Source organism: Arabidopsis lyrata, assembly GCF_000004255.2.
Source record: "Arabidopsis lyrata subsp. lyrata unplaced genomic scaffold ARALYscaffold_6, whole genome shotgun sequence".
In the NCBI taxonomy this organism is placed as follows: domain Eukaryota; kingdom Viridiplantae; phylum Streptophyta; class Magnoliopsida; order Brassicales; family Brassicaceae; genus Arabidopsis; species Arabidopsis lyrata.
Window position 1 is genome coordinate 20,731,049 of NW_003302550.1, and position 24,044 is coordinate 20,755,092.

Consider the following 24,044-nt stretch of genomic DNA (forward strand, 5'->3'; position numbering starts at 1 on the left):
GTTAAGAAAATTTTAGAAATAAAATTGGACCATGGCCCTTCTGCCCATTCTATCTGGGTTGGGCCTGAACGGAGTTGGGATCACCGCCCTTAAATAGTCCGCCGCCTTGGATGTCCGAATGAATAGAAGTGTGGTTTGGCTCCAGTGCGGTGATCCTAGTCGGAGGGTCACCGACGAATGGTAATGCGTTTCAAGAGTGGTGCGACTCATGTCCATGTTGAGTGTGATTAGTGTAGATTTAGTGAATATGTTCTGTTATTGATCTTAAATGTGTGTACAAAGTATATATAGACAAGAGGATGTAGAGAATGTCGAGCTAAACCTAACCGACTATACTCGTTTAATATACAAAGCCCATATAGTATAACTTAGCCCAATAATTAGCTTCATTTAAATAACAAAGAACACAAGTCGGAGTCAAAAGGTGCTGCCAGTGGTGCGGCAAGTTGTTTGCTTCTTTTTTTTCCAGATTATTTTCTTATTCACTTATTAATATTATATCTATGCATTAATATTATCTTTTTCTATGTTTGATTATATTAAATATATTTAATTATATATTTAAGTTCATTATCACTTTCAAAATTGAAATTCTTGTTTTATCCAGGGATTAGTGTGATTAAATATAATTAATTATTTTATCCCACGTTTCTGAAGAAAAAACACAGAATCACGTTTTGGCGGGAAAGTACGATATCACGTTTTTGGCGTAAAATGCACAATTTTATTTTAGTGTAAACACGATTCTAGCCAAAACGTGATTCTATAATTTTCCGCCAAAAACGTGATTCTATATTTTCCCGCCAAAAACGTGATTCCGCGTTTTTCTGCCAAAAATTTGATTCCACATTTTTACGCCAAAAACATGATTTCGCGTTTTCCCGCCAAAAGTGTGATTCCACATTTTCTCGCCATAATCGTGATCCGTGCTTTCCCGCCAAAAAATTGATTCCACATTCTTTTTTGCCAAAAACGTGATTTCGTATTTTCCCGCCAAAAACGGGATTCCGCGTTTTTCATCAAAACGAAATTTTTTTATGTTTTCTCGCCAAAACGTGAAAACGTGAATTTGCTAGATTATGATTTTTTTTTTTTTTTGCTAAATTCATGTAATCATGTTTCTTTCCGTACTTTCAGGTGAAATTGGATTTTTTTTTTCAGTTAAAATTATTTTCCACGTTTCTATCAAGAAAATATGATTCGTGTTTTCATGAGTTATTATCTAATCGCACCTAAATCGTTTTATCATTCGAAAATATAGGGTAAACGGATCGTACCCAAATCTTATTACTATTCATAAATTTGATTAATCACGCCGCATCCAAACTACATCGTTCCCACACTTAAATCGGAGTCACGCCTAAGCCGGAGTACCATTCGGAGCCCAAGTGTTGAGAGTGAAGAAAGAGAGAGAGAGAGAGAGGTGTGATGAGGAAGATGAAAAGGAGAATTAATCTTTGGATGTAATTTTTTCTGTGTGCAAATCTTTAGATGTAAATGTAACTAATGTAATATTTTAGTCACTAAGAGCATCTTCAATGGTGCTCTATATCTTGCTCCAAACTCTATATTTGGATCAAAATCACTCCAATGGTGCTCTATATCTTGCTCTAAAAATAGAGATATGAATAGTGTTGCTCCAATTTGGAGAAACACTATTCATATCTCTATTTTTAGAGCCATTTTTTTATTTACAAAGTACTCCCTCAATTTTAATATAGCATCATATTATAGCTACACAAAATTATAAGTATACATAATTTTATATTAAAAATCATAGTTACTAAATTAATTGAAATTTAGAATAATAAAAATAACATATATTAAATTAGAAAATAATGCCATCACAAATGATAAACTAAAAGTACATAAAACGATTAAACTTGTCGTTAAAAAAAACTTAACATACCATAAACAATTGATTTAATAATCCGGTAGATCGCTTCCGGTTCCACTAATGATGATGCTTAAATAAAAATATATTAAGCATTCGATCTTCTATTTATGTATTGTAATAAAATTTAATTTTTAATAATATGGTTATATTAGATATTTGCTTAAAAATAAACTAAGTGGATAGAATTCGCAAACTTTAAAAATAAAGGAATATGTGAAGAATTAAAACAAAATATTAAAATAGAATATTTATTTTGGAGCAAAAATAGAACCAACTATTGGAGCAAACCTCTGCTCTATTTTTAGAGCACTCCAAATTTAGAGCACTCCAAATTTAGAATAAGAAATAGAGCTAACGATTGGAGATGGTCTAATAAGAGCAATATATCTGTAGTAGTATCACAGACTAAAGACACATTTTGTAGCCATATATATTAACTCGAAATAAGTATACTTTGACCCTAAATATTTGTTTATAGTTTACACTATGCATCACAATGTCATATAGTATATTCAACTTGACACAACACGTATGTGGACTTAGTTATGGAAACGATATTTTCAATATGTTAAAGCAAAAAAAATAATCTGCCAAGTCCATTAAGAGACAATGTCACATAGTGTATTCAACTTGACACAACACGTATGTGGACTTAGTTATGAAACGAATATTTTCAATATGTTAAAGCAAAAAATAATCTGCCAAGTCCATTAAGACAAACATCAATTAATGGCAGTAAAGTTACGTATCAATCATGAGATATGGAATTTTAGATGGAACTTCTTTGTTTAATTTGATGTGTACTTTGAGTCTTTGACGATGGACTTGGTCAGCAGAAACCTTTTTTTACGATCTTGTATTAAATTATGAATACAGATATATATGATAAAATGAATAAGATAAATCATTGTGGAATTTCCTCTACATCCCTTAAATGTTAGAAATTAGAGTGACAAAATACTGTAGAACTTACTAGTTAGCTCATCCTGATTTTGTTCATTAGTTAAATAGTGAATCAGCTTTGTTAAAATATATGATAAATGAATAAGATAACTGTATTATACAGTATAACTGAGCTTTGGTATATAATAGTTTGTGCTATAACTGCTATGCTATAATTCATATTTAAATCCAGTAGAATATATGAAGAAGAATAAAAAGTATAATAGCTCGGTTGGAAAATTGATGTTTTCTTTTTCAAAAAAAAAAAATATATGAAGAAGAAATATGATTTAGAAAAAAAAAAAAGATTTAAAAAACAAAAGTGATACAAGGAAAGGTTGTTGCTACAAAAATAGAAATCATGTAATAATACTTTTTTGCACATAAATATTGAAAAGAACCTTAACTACAGTTATTTATATCTTAATTTTTATGTATTATTTAGTGAACCACTGAATTTAAATAACTAATCAACTTGGTTAAAGTAAAATAAATCCAAATTTGAATTGGTCAGCATTTGACCTATAGTAAACACCACCACTTAGACACTCTGAATCTATATATTCTCTAATGAGGACCAAAGACTTTCTCAACTTTGAATCTCTTTTCCTCTTTATTTTGTAGTTTGATAACTTGGTCAAATTTTCAAACACATCAAATTTAAAACCTTTAAATTCCAAAAGAACACGCTTGGTTTAACACATTCTCATCATTCAAATACCAAAAATCTCACATCTTTCTCCTATACCACAATCACATGTTCTTAATCTAAACCTTACCATAAAAAGTTAAAAGCTATCACATTTCTTCACCTTCAGTGTCAAAAGTTTTTCCAAGAAATTCATAACTACCTCTTCCGGTCACCGCAAAACCGGGGTTTAACCGGCTTTCGAAATCACCCAAGACACTGAAAGTGACCAAATTACCATTTTGGTAAGGTAATTAACATGGAAATGATGAATTGGGAGCAGAGAAATTTGCTAAACGAGCTGATTCATGGACTAAAAGCGGCAAAGCAGCTTCAGGCTTCGCCTTCGCCTTCGCCATCAACTTCATCTTTGACGATGGAGATGAAGGAGACTCTCTTACATAACATAGTTTCTTCCTTGGAGAAAGCTATTTTGATGCTAAACGGATCCACCACACAACACATTCCAACGACGGAGCTTGCGCTGGATCTCCTAGCTAATCCCGGTAAGGTTCCAGAATCTCCAGCATCCATCACCGAAAGTCTGAGAAGCGAAGAGCTTTTCGATGTGGGATCGAAAGATTGCAACTTAAGTTCTAAAAAGAGGTAAACAAAAATTTGAACTTATTTTGGGATTATTTAATAATAAAAGAAAGAAAGTAAAACTTACCAGAATTCAAAAATTATAAAATAAATAAAATTTATCAGTATTTTTATCTTTTTTTTTTTTTTATTAGGGATCTGATAATAATGAAAATTTGCAGGAAGATGTTGCCAAAGTGGACAGAGCAAGTAAGAATTAGCCCAGAGAGAGGCTTAGAAGGACCTCATGATGGTGTCTTCAGCTGGAGAAAATATGGCCAAAAAGACATTTTGGGCGCCAAATATCCAAGGTAATAATCAACACCATCATATTTTAAGAATTGTACATTTCGATTATAAGATTGGATAACAATGGATATAAGTTCCGATCGAATAGTTTTTATGGTAAAGTTTAGATTAATTTTATACGATAGTGGATACAGATCGGATAAAGATTTTACACTATCTGAATTTTACTGTATGAGAGTCACATTAGATATTTCGAGAATTTATAATAAAAGTTTTAATTTATTTTAAAATTTTTCTTTTTAGTTTCTAATGGTTATTCACAGGGCCGGCCCTGAGCTAAAGATGGTAAAGCTCTTGTTTTAGGCGCCAAATGTTATATATAGTAGTTAAGGGCATCATTCTCATAAAATGTTACGTAGTGCAGTGGTTAGCCTCTATAAGTTGTCCAATGCTTTGGGCAGCCATATCTATTGGACCGGCCCTGGTTATTCAGTTAACTTATACAAATTTTTTTTGGTAATTGCCCGAAAATGGAAAGTCCTAATTATATTTATGAAAATAATCGACTAATTTTTTTTGTGTTTTTTGTTGTTGCAGGAGTTATTACAGATGCACATTTCGTAACACACAGTACTGTTGGGCTACAAAACAAGTCCAAAGATCGGACGGTGATCCAACGATCTTCGAAGTAACATACAGAGGAACACACACTTGCTCACAGGGGATCCCACCTCCAAAAATACAAGAAACTAAACCAAACCATACAGTAGCTGTAAATTATCAAAATAACGTCGACAATCTCAGGACCAATCTCACCGTACGTACCAACGGACTTGAAGCCTCCACTTTCTCATTCCCTGTTACGTCGCCGTTTTACACTTACGAGTCCATCAACGGTGGAACGTTATGCCACGTGGGAAGCTCTGCTCCGTCAGATTTCACAGGATTGATCTCTACTAATACCTCCACAGGAAGTTCTCCAATCTTCGACGTTGATTTTCATTTCGATCCAACGGCTGAGATTAACACAGGCTTCCCCACTTTTTTACACAATTCGATTTAACTAAAGTACTGAATATTCTTGAGATTAATATAGTGAGAGACTAAAGAAAAATAAAGATTTTTTTTTTTAATTTGATACTAATTGTAAAACCTTACGAATTCTTAATGTTCAAATCCTAAATTTTTTTAAAAAGCAGAGTCTTTTTTTTTGTTGCATAAAGTAGAGATGTTCAATATGAGCATACTTGAACATTCTCATTTTTCTTTCTCTACGACGACGTCTTGGTCTTATTGTACTCTTCCACTTCTTTCTTATAAGCTTCCATTAACTCAGCAGCTTTGCCATTGTAAACTTGTTTCTCTTCTTCACCAAGTTCCTACAACAAGATTGTACCAAAACCAACTCAATTTCACAATTAAAGATAATAAAATCGTACTCGTTGGATTCGGGTTTCATGATTTATATACCTTCCATTTCAATGAAATGTGGGCAGTAACAGTTGAGTTGTTGATCCCAGGATGTTCTTCTAACACACTCTTTCTTGCTTCTTTGCTGTAAAAAGATTTGAGATTATAAAACCAATTTGGGATGTGATTGTTTTGTGGATTCAGGGTTTTAAGTATATACCAGAAGAGAAAGTATGAAGAAGCAGGCTTTTTGGGTTTGTTAGGATCAACCTTCTCGTTCTTCTTCTTGTTCTTGGTCATCTCTTTCGTCTTCTGCAAGAAAGAAACATGTGTTGCGTTAGTGACTGGTTTAGCTCAAAATAGCTAAATGCATTGTGAGTTTATTAGTAACCTTTATGATATTGTCGGTTTTTTCCTTCTTCTTGAGAAGTTGAAGAGCTTCTTGTTTATGGAGTTTCATGAGTTCTTCTTCTTCTTTCTTCTGGCTCATGGTTTCTTCTTCCTTTGTTATTTTATATCCTTCCATTTCTTGTAGGTATATCTCCTTTTTCTTCTTTGCCATCTGTTACATTAGAACATCGCTTTATTAACTTTTCACTTCTTGACACAGCAAATGTCTATGATGAGTATGGATGAACTAAACCTGATCATAAGGAGCCTTTTGTTCTTCCGACAAGTTCTTCCACTCTTCTCCAGTCATCTTTGCGACCTATAAACATCATTAACAACTTAGATTCAAGAGTTTCAAATGACATTGAGAAAAGACAACTTCGAATTCTTTTACTTACCTCAATAACGCTTTTGTTTTCTCCTTTTAAAGCAGCTCTCCTCTCGTTAGCATAGATCAGGTATGCAGATATTGGATGTTTAGGCTTCAGGGGATCCTTTATCTTCCTACAAATACAAGATTACCTATCATTCATATCATTCATAACAAATCAGTTCTCTTGAGTGAAATTATGGAATCAATATCATTACTTGGCCTTTTTCTTGTTGTCTTGTTCAGCTTCCTGAACAAAGTGAAGATACTGATCAAGCAATTCCATAGCAGTTTTCTGCTTCTGTTCATCATCAAGAAGCTTCATAGCTTCCCTTTCGCGCTTCTCCTTTGTAATAACCTGAAGATAAGCTTCCTTATCAACCTGATACTTCTCCTCATAAAACTTCTTCTCTTCTACACTCAGAGTCCTCCACTTAGCACCAAGAATATTCGAAGTCTCCTTGAAATCAGCTTCAGGATTCTCCTTCTTCACATCGTTCCAATTATCCTTACACCACAAAATATATGGTGTCGATGGTCTCTTTCTTTCAACACAATCCGTCTTCTTCTTCTTCCCCTTCTTATCTTCTTCAGTTTGTGCCATAGATTGACTAAAAGCAAAACTCTGAAGAAGCAACATAAATATTCCCAAATCAATCACCAAATCACAAAATCATCTCTGAATCAATTCAACAATAAGCGAATCAATAATCAACAAGATCCTACACGCATTAAGATTAACCTAATCTGCTAAGTACAAGTGAAGAAGAATCAGAGCTAGATCTAGAAATTCGTACCATGTTAGGCTTGAATTCTTTCATCTTCTGCAGTTTTTTCAACTCCGTCTTAAGTTTCTCCTGTTCCACGTCCTTCGTCTCGAGTTCTTCTTCCTTCTTCTTCAGGATCTCGTCCTTCTCCTTCAGCAAATCCTCAGTTTTTTCCTTCTCGATCTTCATCTTCTCCAACATTGCTTGCATCTCCATCAGATCTTTCTCAAACGATTTCGTTTCTTTCCCCTTGGTTGAGATTGGTGACAACAATGGTGATGACTCTCGACGATCTCATTCTTTTCCTTCAACGCTTTTCTACTGTTTCTCGATTTCTTCGCCGGAGCAGGATCTGAGGAAACTGTCGCCATAGTAAAAAGAGATTAAGCGAGAGCGAGAGAGGAATGGAGATTTTGAGATTTAGGGTTTTGAGAATTCGTGGAGCCTCTGGGTTTATAGAAAAAAAAAGCCTGAACGGTCGAAATTTTGGAATTCAAAACTGTTTCGACCAAAAAAAAAAAAAAAACATCTAATAAATCTAACGCCTTGCCGTTTTAAGATATGGGCCTAAAGTTCAAGGCCCATTAAGGCCTTTCCCTAAATTTGACACACCGTTCGTCAACTCTATAAAACCAAAACCCTAACTTTAAATCTCAGTATGTCTCCACCGCCGTAATATATTTATCTTCTTCATCTTCGTAATTTTCGTTTTGTATTTTTCTTCTTGTTGTTGCGAATTTGGTTTAGATCGCTTTCGAAAGTCGTTGCGGTCTTTGTATTTTGATTGCGAATTATGATTCGTTCGAATTGACAAACCTCAGATCCGATGGCTTCTTTTGTCGCCATCGTTATATCTTGTTGTGAGAAAATTCCGATCTTATTGAGAAATTGAATTGGGTTTGGGATTGGAATTGGAATTGCTTCATAATGGTGAACTCTCTTAGATATAATAAAGTGAGAGATGTTCAAGTTTCCGGAGCAAATATTAAACTGGCCAGAATTTAACAGCTCTGTGTTTAATTTTACTATTTTCACAGAGTTACCTGTCTTCTGGTATATATTTACATATTTCACTAATTCCATCACTTAATTGTATTTAATCTCTCTAATCAAAAGAATTCTTAGTTTGATTCTTCTTATAGTTGATAAGATGATTAGTTTTGTTGTGAATTATTGTGTCCCAAGTCATGAAAAGATTATTTGTTTCAGCAAAAGATTATGTATCGATAATCATAAGTTCATAACTTATTTTTATTAGCATTAAACAAATATTAGGGAAATGAACAAATAACAATATGACAAAATTACTCACCAAACCAACTTACTAAACCGGTTTAGATCACTATTTTTATTTGAATATTTTTTTGGAATTTTGACCATTCGACTAAACAAAAACCATTTCCAGAAAATTTACATTTTATCGGAATCTCAAACTACTCTATATAAATTGATCCATAAGAAGAATTTGCTTTCATAAACCGAACCGGTTTTCCCATTCAACTACGGGGTTCTATCCGGTTCACTAGAAGCTTTAGCTGTTAACCAAATCTCTTCAAGTTTACCAATTTACATGACCTATATACCAAACCTCTGTTTTAAATTCATCCAATTTAGCAATTGACTAAGATACACAAGTAAACTGGTTACTTCCCGGTTCGACCATTCACTATGATCTCCAATATGACATCGTTCAAGTGATCAATTGGACCAGGCAAGCACCAATGCAGACAATCGTTCTGTACCTTTGCGTTCTTATCCTTATCAAACGGCCTAAACTCTCGGTATGGACCCGGATGCCCGTCGGGTCGTGTCAGCAACATTCCAGCAAAATCAAGAAGCTTAAGATTCCCAGTCTCCGTAACCACTCTCTCGAATTGAACAATCTCAACATCTCTCAAGATCTTGTTCAGAACTTTCATCTCAACCTCCTCCTCGCTCACTGGTTCTGTTTTCTTACAAGTACCGCCGTTATGCCATTCCCCATCTTCAAAGTGATCGGGTATCGAAGTCCGGAAAAAGATCATGCCTTTAGTTTTAGATTTTGCTATGAAGTCCATAACATGACGCAGCGACGTATTGTAAGCATAGTCGAATCCTAAATCAGTCATATTCGAACTTTCCGGGCAGCCATGGCATCCGACGGGATTAGCATTCTCATGGTAGACCGCGGTTTTCAGGAACCATTCCCCTGAAGAGATGATCGCATAGTCAAGGCTCGGAAATAGATCAGTCCAAGTATTGTCGAGTTTGTCAAGATGAAGCTGGACTGCAGCTGATGAGACACCATTTGAGTCTTCAAAAATAGCAGCTTGAACAAGAAAAGGTGACCAAATGTTGGATATTGTAAAGTTATATAACGGGAAATACCAACGCTTCGATCTGTAGTTCTCATCATGATACACTTCAACCGGTTTCTCAACCTGATAACATGGAAAACAAACAACACTTGTCAATCACAACTCTTATTCATTTTCAAGTCTGCAAATAGATAGCAAGCAACCGTTAAAAACCTTACTATAGATAGCATACAAAGCAAAGACTCGACATGATTACGCGCAATGGAGTCACCGATTATAGCCCAAGATTTATTCCTCATAAGTTGCAGAAATCTCAGAGAATCAAACCGAGGCAAGGAACAGTCATTAGGCTTCCATTTCCAGTAGAGAAAACCCGAATCAGGCCTCCCATTAGTAATGCAATTCTGGTGACCGTCTACAACGATACCACACGACTCATTCGTGTATATCGGTCCCAAAGGATCTTTAATCCATTTCCCAGTAAAAAGATCACACTTCTCCACCTCAATATCTGATAAACCAAAACAGATTCTTAGCATCACCTAAAACAAATTCTTAGCATCACAAACAATTTGACTAAGTTTAAGAAACTAAAGTTCTTGATAGTAAACTTTCTTTAAAAACCCTAGATCTCTTGCGAGAAGACCATATAAAATGCTCTGGTCTCTGGCCTGAGGGAGATGTACGGCACCGGCACTACAGGCCTAGATCTCAGAACTTTCCCTTAAAACAAGCTTAACCAAATTATACACAGCGAAATCGTAAATTTTTTTTTTTTTTTTTGCAATGACTGAAATCTTACCGACGGGAATTTGATCTTCATTATCCGATATGATAAACGACGGCGGAGAAATCTGGGAATTGGAGTTTCCGTTCACCGACACTTGAACTGGGGAAAATTGGCCGAAACGGAAGACGAAGAAACGAAAAGCGAGACAAGTTATAAGCGTAGCGGCGACGAGTTTTATGAGAAATGTGTTTTGTTGAAGATTAGAGATTGATTCCCATTTTGGCTTCATCATCTTCTTCCTCTCGCGTTCGACTTTTTTTTTTCTTTCTTTTTTTCTTTTCTGTCAGAAAAGTGGAATGTTTTTGATTCCGTACTTATTACTTAAGCGATACACCTAATGAATAATAAAATCCAAAATGATTAGTGAGGAATTCATGCTTGTGGTTTGTTGATGCAGTTAATGATATAGAAAGTTAATTAAACAAGATATCTCACTAAAAATATATGTTTCTCTAAGAATGGGACAGATTTTTGGGTTGACTTCAGCTATCCATGGCTGCCTCCGCGATGCACCATATGTGATAAATGGGGTCACCTGGAAACTAGATGTGTGGCAAATTTAAAGAAGTCAGAGATAAGCAGCCAGGAAGTACCTAAAGCCATAGAAAGCAAGTCCCTTGTGGAGATAAGCAGTCAGGAGGTTCCTAATTTAAGCATAGTATTGGAAAAGGGTGCAAGTATAGAAACAGAGCAAGTGGCAGAGAAAGTTACTACAGAAATGAGTCAAGAAGCTAGTACCAATATAGTGGATGCAAATGGGGACGACACAGACCAGTGGACCACAGTGTCGCCTTCTAAGGCGAGTCGTAGTCCAAATAAAGACTTTGTTTTATAACAGAATACAGCGTTACCAGTTGCTTCAGCATCGAAGTTCGCAGTTCTTAGTGTGGATGAGGAGGAAGAAGGAGAAATTAGAGAAAACGCAGAAGGTAAGGAAGAGGAAATTAACACTGTGGAGAAAAATGGGGAAACAGTTCAGATTCAGGAAGATGTAGTGAAAGTGGGAGCAGAGGGTGTGGTGAATCCTCCAGCTACACGGGTCTACAAGAAAAAAAAAGGGCACTTCGGCGACTTCAACTCATGTAACTAAGGACTCGATCTCAGTTACTTCGAGCAAGAGGTCCACCCGAAGAAATCTATAAATGACGTGCTTCTCATGGAATGTGCGCGGTTTTAACAAATCTATTAAACATTCCGTAGTCCATAACTGGACAAAAAATAAGGATATGCAATTTGGCTGCTTATTGGAGACGAGAGTCAAGGAGAAGAAAGCAGATCGAATAGTATCTTCTGTATTCAGAGACTGGTCATTTATGGCAAATTATGAATTTCATCGATTAGGTCGCATTTGGGTTCTCCGGAGAGCTACGGTACGGTTAACTCCAGTCTACAAAAGTGATCAAATCATAACTTGTTCTGTTTTGATGGATGGTGAGCAGGAGGAGTTTTTTTGTTCTTTTGTATATGCAAAAAACCTTGCAGAGGAGAGGAAAAGTCTATGGGACGACCTGAGGAATCATAGAGATTCTCAAATGTTTAAGAACAAATCATGGATTATCATGGGAGACTTTAATGAGATTTTGGATGGGGAGGAACACTCTGCTTTTGTACACTCACCTAGTATACCAGCTGGTATGCGAGACTTTCAAGATGTTGTACGACATTGTGCATTGACGGATATGGGATCTCACGGCCCCATATTTACTTGGTGTAACAAAAGAGAGGAAGGCTTGATAAGCAAAAAGTTGGATCGGGTCCTCATAAACGATACATGGCTCCATCAATTCTCGCAAGCGTATTGTGTCTTTGAGGCAGGCGGGTGTTCAGACCATCTGCGTTGTAGAATTCAGTTAAAAATGGGACAGCCTTCTCCAAAGCGACCTTTCAAGTTTGCAAATGTTATTGCAACCATGCCGGAATTTCTGCCTCTTATACAGTCTTTTTGGGCTAACACAGAGACATTATTCCCATCAACGTCAGCGATGTATAGGTTTGCAAAAAAACTAAAGGGTCTAAAACCAGATATCAGAAACTTGAGTCGGGATAGACTTGGGGAATTGACGAAGAAAACAAAAGCTGCATATACGGAGCTGTGTTCTAAGCAAGAAGAGACTCAGACCCATCCAACTGTGGATACCATTCAGGGAGAAGCAGAGGCTTATGAGAGATGGAAAAACCTAGCTGAACTTGAAGAAAGTTTTTTACGCCAAAAATCAAAGCTTCACTGGCTAGACGTGGGTGACCAGAATAACCAGTTTTTCCATAATGCAGTTAAGATTCGCGAAGCTAAAAATGCCATTAGAGAGATACAACGTGAGGATGGTTCACTTGCAACCAGTCAAGAGGAGATTAAACATGAAGCGGTTCAGTTTTTCTCTGAGTTCCTAGGACATATCCCGGAGGATTATGAAGGTACAACAGTCGAGAGTCTTGAGGCTTTACTCCCGTTTCGATGTAGCATGAGGTTACAGATGAAGAAGTAAGGAAGGTACTATTCTCAATGCCAGCAAATAAAAGTCCGGGGCCGGATGGGTATAGTACTGAATTCTTTAGAAGTGCATGGCCAATCATAGGGAAAGACTTCACAGTGGCGATTCAATCATTTTTCATCAAAGGCTTTCTCCCTAAGGGTGTGAACACTACGATCCTTGCTCTAATTCCGAAGAAAGAAGAAGCAAAGGTTATGAAGGATTACAGACCCATTTCTTGCTGCAACGTCTTATATAAAGTCATCTCGAAGATCTTGGCCAATCGCCTTAAAGCTTTGCTCCCATAAATCATATCTCCTAATCAAACTGCTTTCGTAAAGGATCGGTTACTTATGGAGAATGTACTATTAGCATCTGAGCTGGTCAAAGATTATCACAAGGCGAACATTTCTCCCCGTTGTGCAATGAAAATTGACATATCAAAGGCGTTTGACTATGTCCAGTGGTCCTTCTTACTCAATACGCTACAGGCTTTGCACTTTCCAGAAAAATATATTCATTGGATACGGCTTTGTGTAACGACTGCATCGTTCTCAGTTCAAGTGAATGGTGAACTAGCGGGTTTTTTTCGGACCAAACGGGGACTGCGACAAGGATGTGCTCTTTCACCTTACTTGTTCGTGATCTGTATGAACGCTCTCTCTCACTTGATAAATAAGGCAGCCGTAGAAGGCAGATTCGGCTATCACCCTAGATGTCACAATCTTCTTCTAACACATCTATGCTTTGCAGACGATCTTATGGTTTTTGCTGAAGGAACCAAAAGATCAATCGAAGGAGTTATCTCAATATTTGATGAGTTTGCTAGTTGGTCAGGCCTGAAAATCAGTGTTGAGAAGTCCACTTTATTTATGGCAGGGATACCGCAGGCCATGCAGGAAGAAATTAGAACTCACTTTCCTTTCGAATCAGGACAACTACCGGTGCGTTACCTTGGTCTACCATTGCTGACCAAAGCAATGACTAGCCAAGATTACTTACCATTGATCGAGAAAATAAGAAGCAGAATAAGTTCATGGACGAGCAGATTCTTATCTTACGGGGGAAGATTACAGCTCATACGATCAGTCTTAACAAGCATCACCAACTTCTGGTCGTCAGCTTTCCGGTTACCAGGGAAATGTATGAAAGAGGTGGAACGACTATGCTCTGCTTTCTGATGGAGTGGGCCAGAGTTGAAGACAACAAATGCAAAAATATCTTGGCAAGATGTTTGTCTTCCTACGTGTGAAGGGGGTCTAGGTCTCAGGCCACTAAAGGAAACAAATATGGTTTGTGGTCTTAAACTAATTTGGAGGTTACTTGCTCATCCAACATCATTCTGGGGAAGATGGGTACACACCTATCTGATTCGGGAAAAATCGTTTTGGGCTTTAAAAGAAACGTCTTACAAGGGATCTTGGATGTGGAGAAAGATACTTAAGATGAGAGAGACGGCTAAGGTATTTCACAAGATGAAAATCAAAAACGGAAAGAACACCTCGTTTTGGTTCGATCATTGGTCTTCTATGGGAACATTGTTTGACATCTTGGGTGATAGAGGATGTATAGACCTGGGGATTACCAAGCATACAATGATGGGAGATGTGCTAACAAATCGCCGGAGCAAAAGGCACCGCGTGGAAATACTGACCAGAATTGAAACTGAAATAGAAAAGGTGAAATCCAAACACAAACCAGATTTAGAGGATGTGAATTTGTGGAAGAGAGGATCAGGGTTTAAACAGAAATTCTCAACCAGTGAAACTTGGAAACTAATCCGAGCTCCGAAACCAGTCTGCGAATGGGCCAGAGGGGTGTGGTTCTCCCAAGCCACGCCAAAACACGCGTTCATCACATGGTTGGGGATGCATAATCGTCTAACAACGGGAGATCGTATGATGAAGTGGAATCGAGGAATTGACTTCTCTTGTATGTTCTGTCAAGCAACTCTGGAAACGAGGAATCATATCTTCTTTCAATGCCCTTACTCGAATCAAATATGGGAAAAACTATCAAAGGGATTACTGAGAGATCAATACACCTCGGACTGGAACCAACTCACCTCTCTCATCTCCAACGCAAGCTTAGAACGACATTGCCTGCTACTCCTAAGGTATGCACTTCAAACAACAGTTTATTCATTATGGAGAGAAAGAAATAATCGAAGACATGGAGAAAGTCCAAGAACAGCCACCCACCTGGATAAACTCATTGATAAGACCATCCGCAACCGGATTTTTCTTCTTCGAAACTCGGGCAATCGAAGATATGAAGATCTTCTTATCTCATGGTTTTCAACTCGATCTTAAGTGTATTTTAGAAGTTCAAGAACTTTAAATTATCTACTCTACTTTCAGCAAAGTCGCACTTGGTGTAAACACGGTTTTTTTTGGTGAATAAATTTTACATTCATTCAAAAAAAAAAAAAAATCATAAAACAAGTGTTTCCAAAAATATCATAAAACTAATACTCTTTCTAACTTTCTGTTTTAGTTTAATTATAACTTTAGGTTTTGGTACATAGATTAAGAAATCATTTAATTTTTTAGTTTTTCTATTTTAAAATATATTTGTAATTAGTATAAAAACAATTCAACTAACAAAAAAAAACAAACGACAAAAATTCAAGAGTCAAAAATAATAAAATAATAATAAATTTTACATTGAAAATTGAAAATAACAAATAAAATAAAACAATTTTTTTTGCTGAATCAATACTTATTAAGAAATAGAGGGAGTAAATTTTTTTTTTAATCATATTTTAACTAAAAAACAACTATCTCTAATAATCTAATAATAATATAATAGACGTTAAAAAAAAATCTAATACGATACCTATATTTTTAATCAATAATACCATCTTAATAAGTTACTATCATATTCCTAAGACAAACTCAATTTTCTCGATTTCTTGCGTTGGTAAAGTCTTGGTTTGCCAGTATCGGGAAATCACCTACTCTCGCTTCTCTAATTTTAGTCTCCTTCTCTTTTGCTTTCTCTCTCTCTCAGTCACCATGAAGTTCTCGAGATGTTGATTTTAGTTTTAGACATTGCCCCATTGGTGTGGTAGCTCTATTCGGACAAATGCATCACCGACGCATATCTACTCTCCCTTGGTTTAGATCCACTCTCGGTTTGCCGACGATCATTTTTTTCCGCGGTTCTACTCTTCTCGTCACTCCATCAGCTCTCTCCACTGCATCTCATCTTCTCGCAAGCTCTAGCGACCTTGCTCTTGTTTATTCTAAACTGTTAGATTTGAAACCACCCTAAAATTTTTTCAGAAAAATGTCACAAAGTCATCCGCTGTCGACCCATCCTCCGGCCCAGAAACATCGCTTCTCTCCCTCAACCATCATGGGCATCTCTTGATGTAGCCCACGAAGCTTTCCCTCTCGGCCCATCTTAGTTAACTGTGACCAGCAAAACTCAAAATATGCTAGGCCCAAGTCTGTTCTCTCTAACCTTTTTTTCCCAACCCAATATCACTAGTGCTATGACACATCAATTTGAATGGTCGAGGACACCTATCATGTCTTGTGTCGACATTATTGCAATGGTTATGCGATTGTCAATTTCGAATCCTGGTCCAAAGCAACTCCATGAAGAAACTCATAATCACCATAATACACTAGCTACAACCAAGCGTCGTGCCAACTCTGATTTGGTTTCCAATTTCAAAAACTCTCTTTGAACATTTTCGTCCAATCTACAATCTTTAGTATTTAGTTTTTAGTTTGTACGCCGAAAAATCTCCTGAATTCATTAATCGCCTTACCACCACGTTGTGTAACATCTCTTGTGTGAGCGAGACTCTAGGCTATAGGTTCTTCTTCAATGTCATCATGTCTTTCGACAATGGCCAATCATTCACTTCCCAGATTTTCCGTGGTTGTATCTCCAATCTACCATCTTCTCGTTTGTCGCATTCTGTCTTATAATTGCAACCCTTGTCTTCGAGCTATCAGGGAATCGGATAATCGTTTTTTCCCTTTCATCACTTTTAGCTTTGTTGTATCAAACATTAAGAATAATTATTCTTCCAAGTCTTGTAGTACACTTGAGTGAGTGAATAAAAAATAAGTTTTAATTTTGCTCAAAAAAAAAAGAAAAGAAAAAATCAGGTGAGTTTGCGGATAATAGATGACACACTCTATTAGGACAAAGCATATTCAAAAATACATTCCAATCCACACTTCGTTTTGGTGTCGATCAAGATCCATCGACAAGACAAAGGTTCTACAAGCATATGGCTTGTGGTCGAAATGATTTTGTCCGACAAATGTTCTACAAGCATAGATCAGATACATTATCGAATGTATTTGTCATGCCACATTAGCTTGGTTTGTGAAATTAGATTCAAACGTTTCTATATAATGGCATATTAGTTAGCGCATTAAATTTATTTCTATGGATAAAGTGTGCTCACCAAAAATCCAGCTGACAAACTAACTATCTTCTTATTACTCTCATATTTTATAGAACTCAAATCAAGTAACCGTATAAAATTCACTTCCCTAAAAAACAAAAAATAGTCAAACATAAATTAAAACAAAAAGAAATAGTCAAACATAAATTAAATTCATATACATACATTGTATTTGTATCAAATTAGGGAGGACAAAATAACCAATTTGAGAAAGATATTTTCTTAAATTTGAAACAAGAGAATTGCTAAAAACGCTTTGTTCGACTCTTTTTTCCCGTTTTGCTATTTTACATTGTCTTTCCTATATGTGTTTTTATCTGAAACCTGTAAAAATCAAAAGTTTTTTCACTTTATCAAAAATTCAGCTAGATAACTTGATTATTTGGTTGTGATTTTTGGAATTTGGGGTTACAAATTTTTACTAGATTTTTGTAATTTCAATTAATTTGATGTAATCGTTTTATTAAGGAACTAATTTACCTTTGTATTTGAAATCTTTCTTCACTCTATCAGATTTTAATATCTCCAATATTGAATAATGTTGTATTTATACACGAATTATACCACTTTTCGATAATATACTTCAACTTAATTTAAATTTAATACTCAAACTTTCATTTTTATGCAAAAATTTATATTAAACGTTACAATTTAAAATTTCGTTAATTTCTACTGCTAACGTGAACACCACGTATAAACCGGTTAAAACAGAAAATTTAAAATCAAGCCAAAAAGAAGTGACATCACCAATAATGGTTGAATTAATTTTTTTCTAAAAAAGGTTTGGACTAAATTAGCTTAAGAATAAACAATTAATTAATTTGAACAATATTAATTAAATGCAACAAACATTATCATCTTCTATTACGGAATCAACCAACGTATAAGGCTTTGCTTCTTCTTCTTCTTCTTCGCACTTCAGGTTCTTCAAGTTCACAATCCTGTCTCTGGTAAGATTTTCTCGAGAAAATTCCATTTCTTTCTCTTTGATTCTCTTTACATTGTTGAATGCTTGAAAAGGAACCTGGGTTTTAACCACACTCTCTTCCCTATTACTCACCATTTCACTCTGAATCCTCTGAAACCCATTTCGATTTCCACAATCTGAGCTCATAAATCTGGTTTGATTCTCATCTTTGTTGCATTTTAGTCATAAAGAGAACATAAAGCTAGGATTTTTAGGGTTTTTGCAGAATTTTTGATTAAGTTTGAGTTTCGTATAATCTGGTAGAAATTGGTTGATGTTGTTTCAGGTTAGGGTTTAGGACAAATCAGAGAAGATGTTTGATCTAGAGAAACCAATGACATTGGCGCATGAAATCCTCAAGGAGAATTATGAGACTCTGTCGAAAGATTATGAAAGTCTTCAAGAAAGGATTAAGCATGCTGAGGAAGCTTATGAGGCTATTAAGTTACATAATGAGAACAAAGCTAAGGAGCTTGAAGTGAGTAACAAACGCTTGCTTGAGGATTGTGTGAGAGAGAGAAGCGAGAAGGCAAAGGTTATGAAGACTTTTGAGGAGATGAAGAAGATAATGGAGAGTGAGAAGATTGCTATGGTTGATGAGTTGATGTCGAAGAATCAGGAGCTTTTGTTGGCGAGAAGGAAAGAGGAGGAAGATTTGGTGAAAATGGAGAGTAAGTTTGTTGAATTAGCTGAGAAGTTTGATGTTGTTGAAAAGGAATGTGCTTACTTGAAGTCGCTTTATGATGCGGAAGTGGTAGCTTCGGGTACTGCAAGTGCTGTACTGTCAGGGAATGGAGAGACTGATAAGCTCATTGGTCAAGGAGAGAACGAGGTGAATCATAAAGCGAACAATGCTGTAACGGGTATACATAGGCATCTCTGTACCCAAGTGTTGTTTAGTTCTTGATCTTAAAATGACATTTCTTTTGAATCTCTCTTTGTGTGCAGATGCGATAATGATAAGTGATGATAGCGATGCTGAACCTGATAGGCATCCTCCAATTGAGAGTAACATAAGCTCTCATCGGTCTGTTGATAGAAACCAAGAAGAAGAAGGGAGGAACAGAGCAAACACAGCAACTGAGAACCGAGTTTCGGGAGAAACCATTACCCCGGTATCTGTTAAACATCCACCGCCTTTTTCTCCTTCATCGTCGACATCATCATCATCATCTTCAGAGGGCTATGAAGTTGTGGTTAAGCTGCCTCGTAATTGGCCCGACTGGGCAATCCCAAAAGGTCCGGGGAGCGGTTCCAACAAGCCTTAGAACATTTCAGATGAAGAGAACGCATAGCCAGAGCCCAGAAGAAGTAAATTTGAAGCTGCACTCTTAAGTTAAGCTAGTTATGGAAATCTTCTTACATATGTGTATATCTCTTATTGCTTTCCGTTTTATCAGAATTTTTTATAATCTCTTTTGAGGAACTAGAACAAACTATTCTATTAAATCATTTTATCATTCATGTGATTGCTAACACTTTCTGTCTTACAACAACTTCACCATACCTAAACTTGCATTTTCATTTGAATACTGAAAACGCTATTGTCTTTGTACAAGTATCTTGTTTTTATATTGATTAGTTTTTATACAGAGTTAATGAAAGCCATTGTAAACTAAGTCTTGAGAACCAACTCATAAGAAAATTCTGTGGCAAAATATTTTTCGAATAATCGTATTATGATAACAAGTTTAGTCCCGGGAACTGCTGGCGGTAAGGTTCTGGAAGAGCTCTGCAAGATGGACATTGGTGAGTTTGGTTCTCTTGCTGATCTGTTGTTTGGCATGCCATGGATCTGTGCAACAGCTCTTCTCTATGCAATGTTCATTACACAGGCTTCAAACCAAGCTTCTGCTGCGCCAAGCATGTCGCTTGCGATGTCTATGTCGCAGTGTAGAGGTTTAAAGTCGTCATAAACCTGAATCTGACCTTTGAAATCATATGGCTACACTATGTCATCTTGTGAATCAGCACATTCGACAGTCCTGAAACTTATAGAGCCTGCAGAAATGAAAACAATCATGAAAAATGGATAATCATAAAACCACAAAAGTCTTTGGACACCATCTAAGATTAGAAGCCAGTACACTATTGCCAAAGATATACGGCAATAAATATAATCAGAATCCTAGTATTGATTATGAAAGTTAATAGTACATCTTAAATAGAATTAAGCGTTTTATTTTTCTAAATCACATGTGAAATTTCTTTATGTCACGTTTTTATTTGAGTAAAAACGATATCTTTTGAGATAAGTAAGCAAATAGTTTGCATCTAAAGCTCTCAACATAAAATAAATTGAAATGTAATAAGTAGTGATTTCTATAAGAAAACAGTGCAAAATTCAACGTATTAGGACTTTTTTTTGTAAATATTGTTAAACTAAATCACTGTAGTTATTTAGACACTAATCTTAAAGGAACCAATTTGCAGACACAAATCACTGTAGTTATTAAAAAAAAAAAAAATTCTTGAGTTTATCAAAAAAATAATATATATGTTCCTAGCAAGTAGGTTAATTTTTAAAGATTTTTTTTGTAAGAGTATATTATTTTTTAAAAATTGCTAAAGATAAATAAGATTCGAAATTTACATAAATGTGACAATAAACATTATCAGAATCTTATTGATTATGAAGTTAATACATCTTAAATAGAGAATTAAGCGTTTTTTTCTAAAATCACATGTGAAATTTCTTTTAACTCACGTTTTTATTTGTGTAAAACGAACTCTTTGACTTAATTTGCATCTAAAGTATTTTAATCTCTCTAACCCCTTTGGGGAGGAATCAATTTTTGGAAAACCCCTTTTTATTCTCACTACCCCCTCTTCTTCCCAATTTTTCCATAAACCAACTTTACCCCTTATCCCTTTAATTCTACATTTAATTTAATACTAACACATTTTTTATTCAACCAATCAAAATCTTTCTCTCTCTTCTCTCATTAAAAAAAACAAACCTACCAAATGTCTCACCTTTTATAACATTAAATCTAGTACGATACTTTTTTCTCTTCTTCTTCTTCTTCTTCTTCAACAGCTCCGACGTTGCAGCTCCGACGTTCTTCAGCAGCTCCGACGTTGCAGCTCCAACGTTCTTCTTCTTTTTCTTCTTCTCCATTTACCATTGAAGTTCACCATTAAAGTTTGCATCTCCAAAGACATATCTCTTCTCTTCTTCTTCTTCTATTCCCACCATACTATAAGGTAAGTATACTTGTTTTGTTAGTGTAGTATGATTAAGTTGAATTCGTAGCTTGAATAGGGTTATTTGTTGAAATATTTTAGGATTGCAGATTTGGGACAACTGAAACCACTGAGTACAACTAAGTTGAATATTTACGGAAACCCTAAGTTTGGTGCAACTGGGACAAATGTGTACAACTATGTTGATGGTCTGCTACGAAAGTTGTGAAATTATAGGCCGTTTTTTCTCTTTTTTTTTCAGGGACAATGAAAAAGAATTCAGTCATACGTTTTGCTTATGACGGATACTATACAAATATCGGAGAAGATGTACATTGGATTTCTAATGGAGAAGATGAAGAAGTGTATTCTTTTCTTATGAATAAATCGAAAGGGGGACTATCCGGTTCCCCATAATAGTCAATGGGTTCTTCCTGAGGAGATAATGCAACTGCTTGCCTATCCTCCAGATTATGAGGTAAAACAAAGAAGAAGACAAGAAACAAGATTTCTCTCCATTTGAGAACATAGAGGAAGAGGACGTAAGAAGAGGTCGCATGGATCGAGCGGTTTGGGCGAGTAGTTTACCAATGATGGTGACGTTGATGGAGACGATGCAGGTGACCAAGGTTGATTTCTCAGTGCTATTTATTAGGTTAATTTAAGAAACGATGTTGTTTGTATTGGTTTTGTTTGTGAAACTTATATGTTCTGTGTGTACAACTAAGTTTTAGCAGGTACAACTATGGTTGATTTCCTTGTCGTATCTGTGCAAATTAAGTTGTTCAGTCTTGGTACAACAAGTACAACTAAGGTCTATTGTCTTGGCCAATTTTATAATATGAAAAATTAAAACCAAATTGAAAAAACCTAAAAAATGCATACAAGATGGTAAAGAAACTACACAACAAGTTTTTGACAAAAAAATTTAGATTTTTCTAAAATAATGAAACTCTTACACTAAATCCCACATTCATACACTAACAACCTTATACTTTTATGGTTACTTTGTAGTTTTGAACTAAAATTTTATAAATTTTTGAAATACTTGTATTTTGTTAAATATAAATATACAAATACAAAGTAATGGTATTGTTATGAGGCAATACCATTGGTTCCACCCACAAAAATTAAATTAGAGTTGATAACAACTAGATTTACTAAATTCTCTATATTGTACAACTATGAAGAAAAATGTGCAATCGGGTACAACTGTACAACTATGTACAAATTTGTGCTATTTTTTAATTATGTTTTTCAAAATAACGGCGCCAGGTAAGCTATTTGTCAGATCTTTTTAGATATTTTGAGATATCTTTAGATTCTTTCAGATATTTCACTGTTTTTTTTTTATCTAATCAAAACCCTTACAAACCTACATATTTGTCTCATTTTTTGGAAACTTAAGATTTTTTTTTTTGGGTTCAAAACCCTTAGATTATATTCAATACATAAAAATTTTAAGATTCAGATTCAAAGATACATACATAATTAGATAATTTTTTTAACCAAAAAACATAAATCCAGAAACATAGTTGTACCTGATCGTACCAGTTGTACCTAAACACTTAGATTTTTACATCAAAATCAGAAACATGTTGCCTCGCCTAAATACATACATCAAAATCAAAAAACAATTGAATCTAATAACCCAACCACCAATACTTCTTCACAATCTTTTCATGTCTCGCCTTCACTTGCTCCAATTCCCTTGCCTTCTCTTGCTCCAATTTCCTCATCTTCTATAGCTCCAATTCACACGCCTTTTCCTTCTCTTCCTCCTTCTTTGCTCTGATTGGTTTGGAGCAGATTGCTTTAGTCTTTTGGATCTCTAGGAGAAGATAATCTTTCCCTTCTAGAACTAGATTCTCCTCCTCTAGTAGTAGTCATTCTCCTTAGTTCCTGCAATAACACATGATATTCAATATCAAATATTCCAAGGATAAACAATCTCATAATCTTTATTTTTTAACTCATTTCATAAACCATCTATACGGAACAAATTCATCAAATCCGATTTGTAATCATACAACTAGTCACAATGGCTATTAACAGAGGCAATTTCAAATCCGAATTGTAATTCAAATCCAAATTGTAAAACCCTCACAAAGAAGAGGAGAAGTTCTCGGAAGAAATCAAAACCTAATTAAACCCAACACAATCAATCGAAATTAGGGATCTTAACAAATGAAATTCCATCAAAAATGCATCTGTTTCAAACAAAATCAAAGAGAACTACATATCAAACCTTCACGGAGAAGAAGAAATCGGAACAAATCAAAACCTAATTAAACCCAACACAATCAATCGAAATTAGGGATCTAACTAATGAAATCTTACCAAGAGATGACACACCGGAGTTCTCACGGCGGATTCTTCGATTTCACGGTAGATTTCACGGAGAAGAAGGGAGAGGACGATATTTGGATCAATAGAAACGAGTGACGAGGGAAGAAGAAGAAGACGAAAGAGTATCGAGAGAAGAGAGAAGAAGAAGGAGATGAAATGGGATCGAAAGATTTAGGGTTAGAGAGATTCGGAGATTCACAGTCTTTGATAGAGAGAAAACGAAGAAGATGAAAGAATGGCGTCAGGGAGTTAATGTTTGT

At 35.5% G+C, this 24,044-nt stretch overlaps 4 protein-coding genes across 5 annotated transcripts; 2 read left to right on the forward strand and 2 right to left on the reverse strand.

Moving 5' to 3' along the window:
* The first annotated feature begins 3,506 nt into the window (after positions 1 to 3,506).
* Positions 3,507 to 5,507, forward strand: LOC9310740 (probable WRKY transcription factor 41). Its single transcript, XM_002872499.2, has 3 exons — positions 3,507 to 4,133; positions 4,292 to 4,420; positions 4,956 to 5,507. The coding sequence occupies exons 1-3, from the start codon at positions 3,787 to 3,789 to the stop codon at positions 5,419 to 5,421; spliced, it is 942 nt and encodes a 313-aa protein (XP_002872545.1). The 5' UTR covers positions 3,507 to 3,786; the 3' UTR covers positions 5,422 to 5,507.
* Positions 5,508 to 5,527: 20 nt separating this feature from the next.
* On the reverse strand, positions 5,528 to 8,468 carry LOC9308615 (high mobility group B protein 13). Its single transcript, XM_021022789.1, is given in 9 exon segments — positions 5,528 to 5,737; positions 5,829 to 5,913; positions 5,989 to 6,080; positions 6,160 to 6,330; positions 6,412 to 6,477; positions 6,557 to 6,662; positions 6,747 to 7,153; positions 7,326 to 7,580; positions 7,583 to 8,468. Coding segments are annotated over 9 exon segments (1,374 nt in total). The 5' UTR covers positions 7,667 to 8,468; the 3' UTR covers positions 5,528 to 5,629.
* A 280-nt stretch (positions 8,469 to 8,748) lies between these two features.
* LOC9310742 (protein trichome birefringence-like 23) lies at positions 8,749 to 10,721 on the reverse strand. Its single transcript, XM_002874629.2, has 3 exons — positions 10,395 to 10,721; positions 9,811 to 10,103; positions 8,749 to 9,715 (listed from the first exon to the last, which is right to left on the reverse strand). The coding sequence occupies exons 1-3, from the start codon at positions 10,612 to 10,614 to the stop codon at positions 8,939 to 8,941; spliced, it is 1,290 nt and encodes a 429-aa protein (XP_002874675.1). The 5' UTR covers positions 10,615 to 10,721; the 3' UTR covers positions 8,749 to 8,938.
* A 7,416-nt stretch (positions 10,722 to 18,137) lies between these two features.
* On the forward strand, positions 18,138 to 19,753 carry LOC9310743. Of its 2 annotated transcripts, none has more exons than XM_002872500.2 (3): positions 18,138 to 18,232; positions 18,536 to 19,112; positions 19,198 to 19,753. In XM_002872500.2, the coding sequence occupies exons 2-3, from the start codon at positions 18,563 to 18,565 to the stop codon at positions 19,515 to 19,517; spliced, it is 870 nt and encodes a 289-aa protein (XP_002872546.1). In that variant the 5' UTR covers positions 18,138 to 18,232; positions 18,536 to 18,562; the 3' UTR covers positions 19,518 to 19,753. The 2 variants fall into 2 exon arrangements, with proteins under 2 accessions (XP_002872546.1, XP_020879192.1); XM_021023533.1 differs by lacking the exon at positions 18,138 to 18,232 and adding an exon at positions 18,242 to 18,403.
* The last annotated feature ends 4,291 nt before the right edge of the window (positions 19,754 to 24,044 follow it).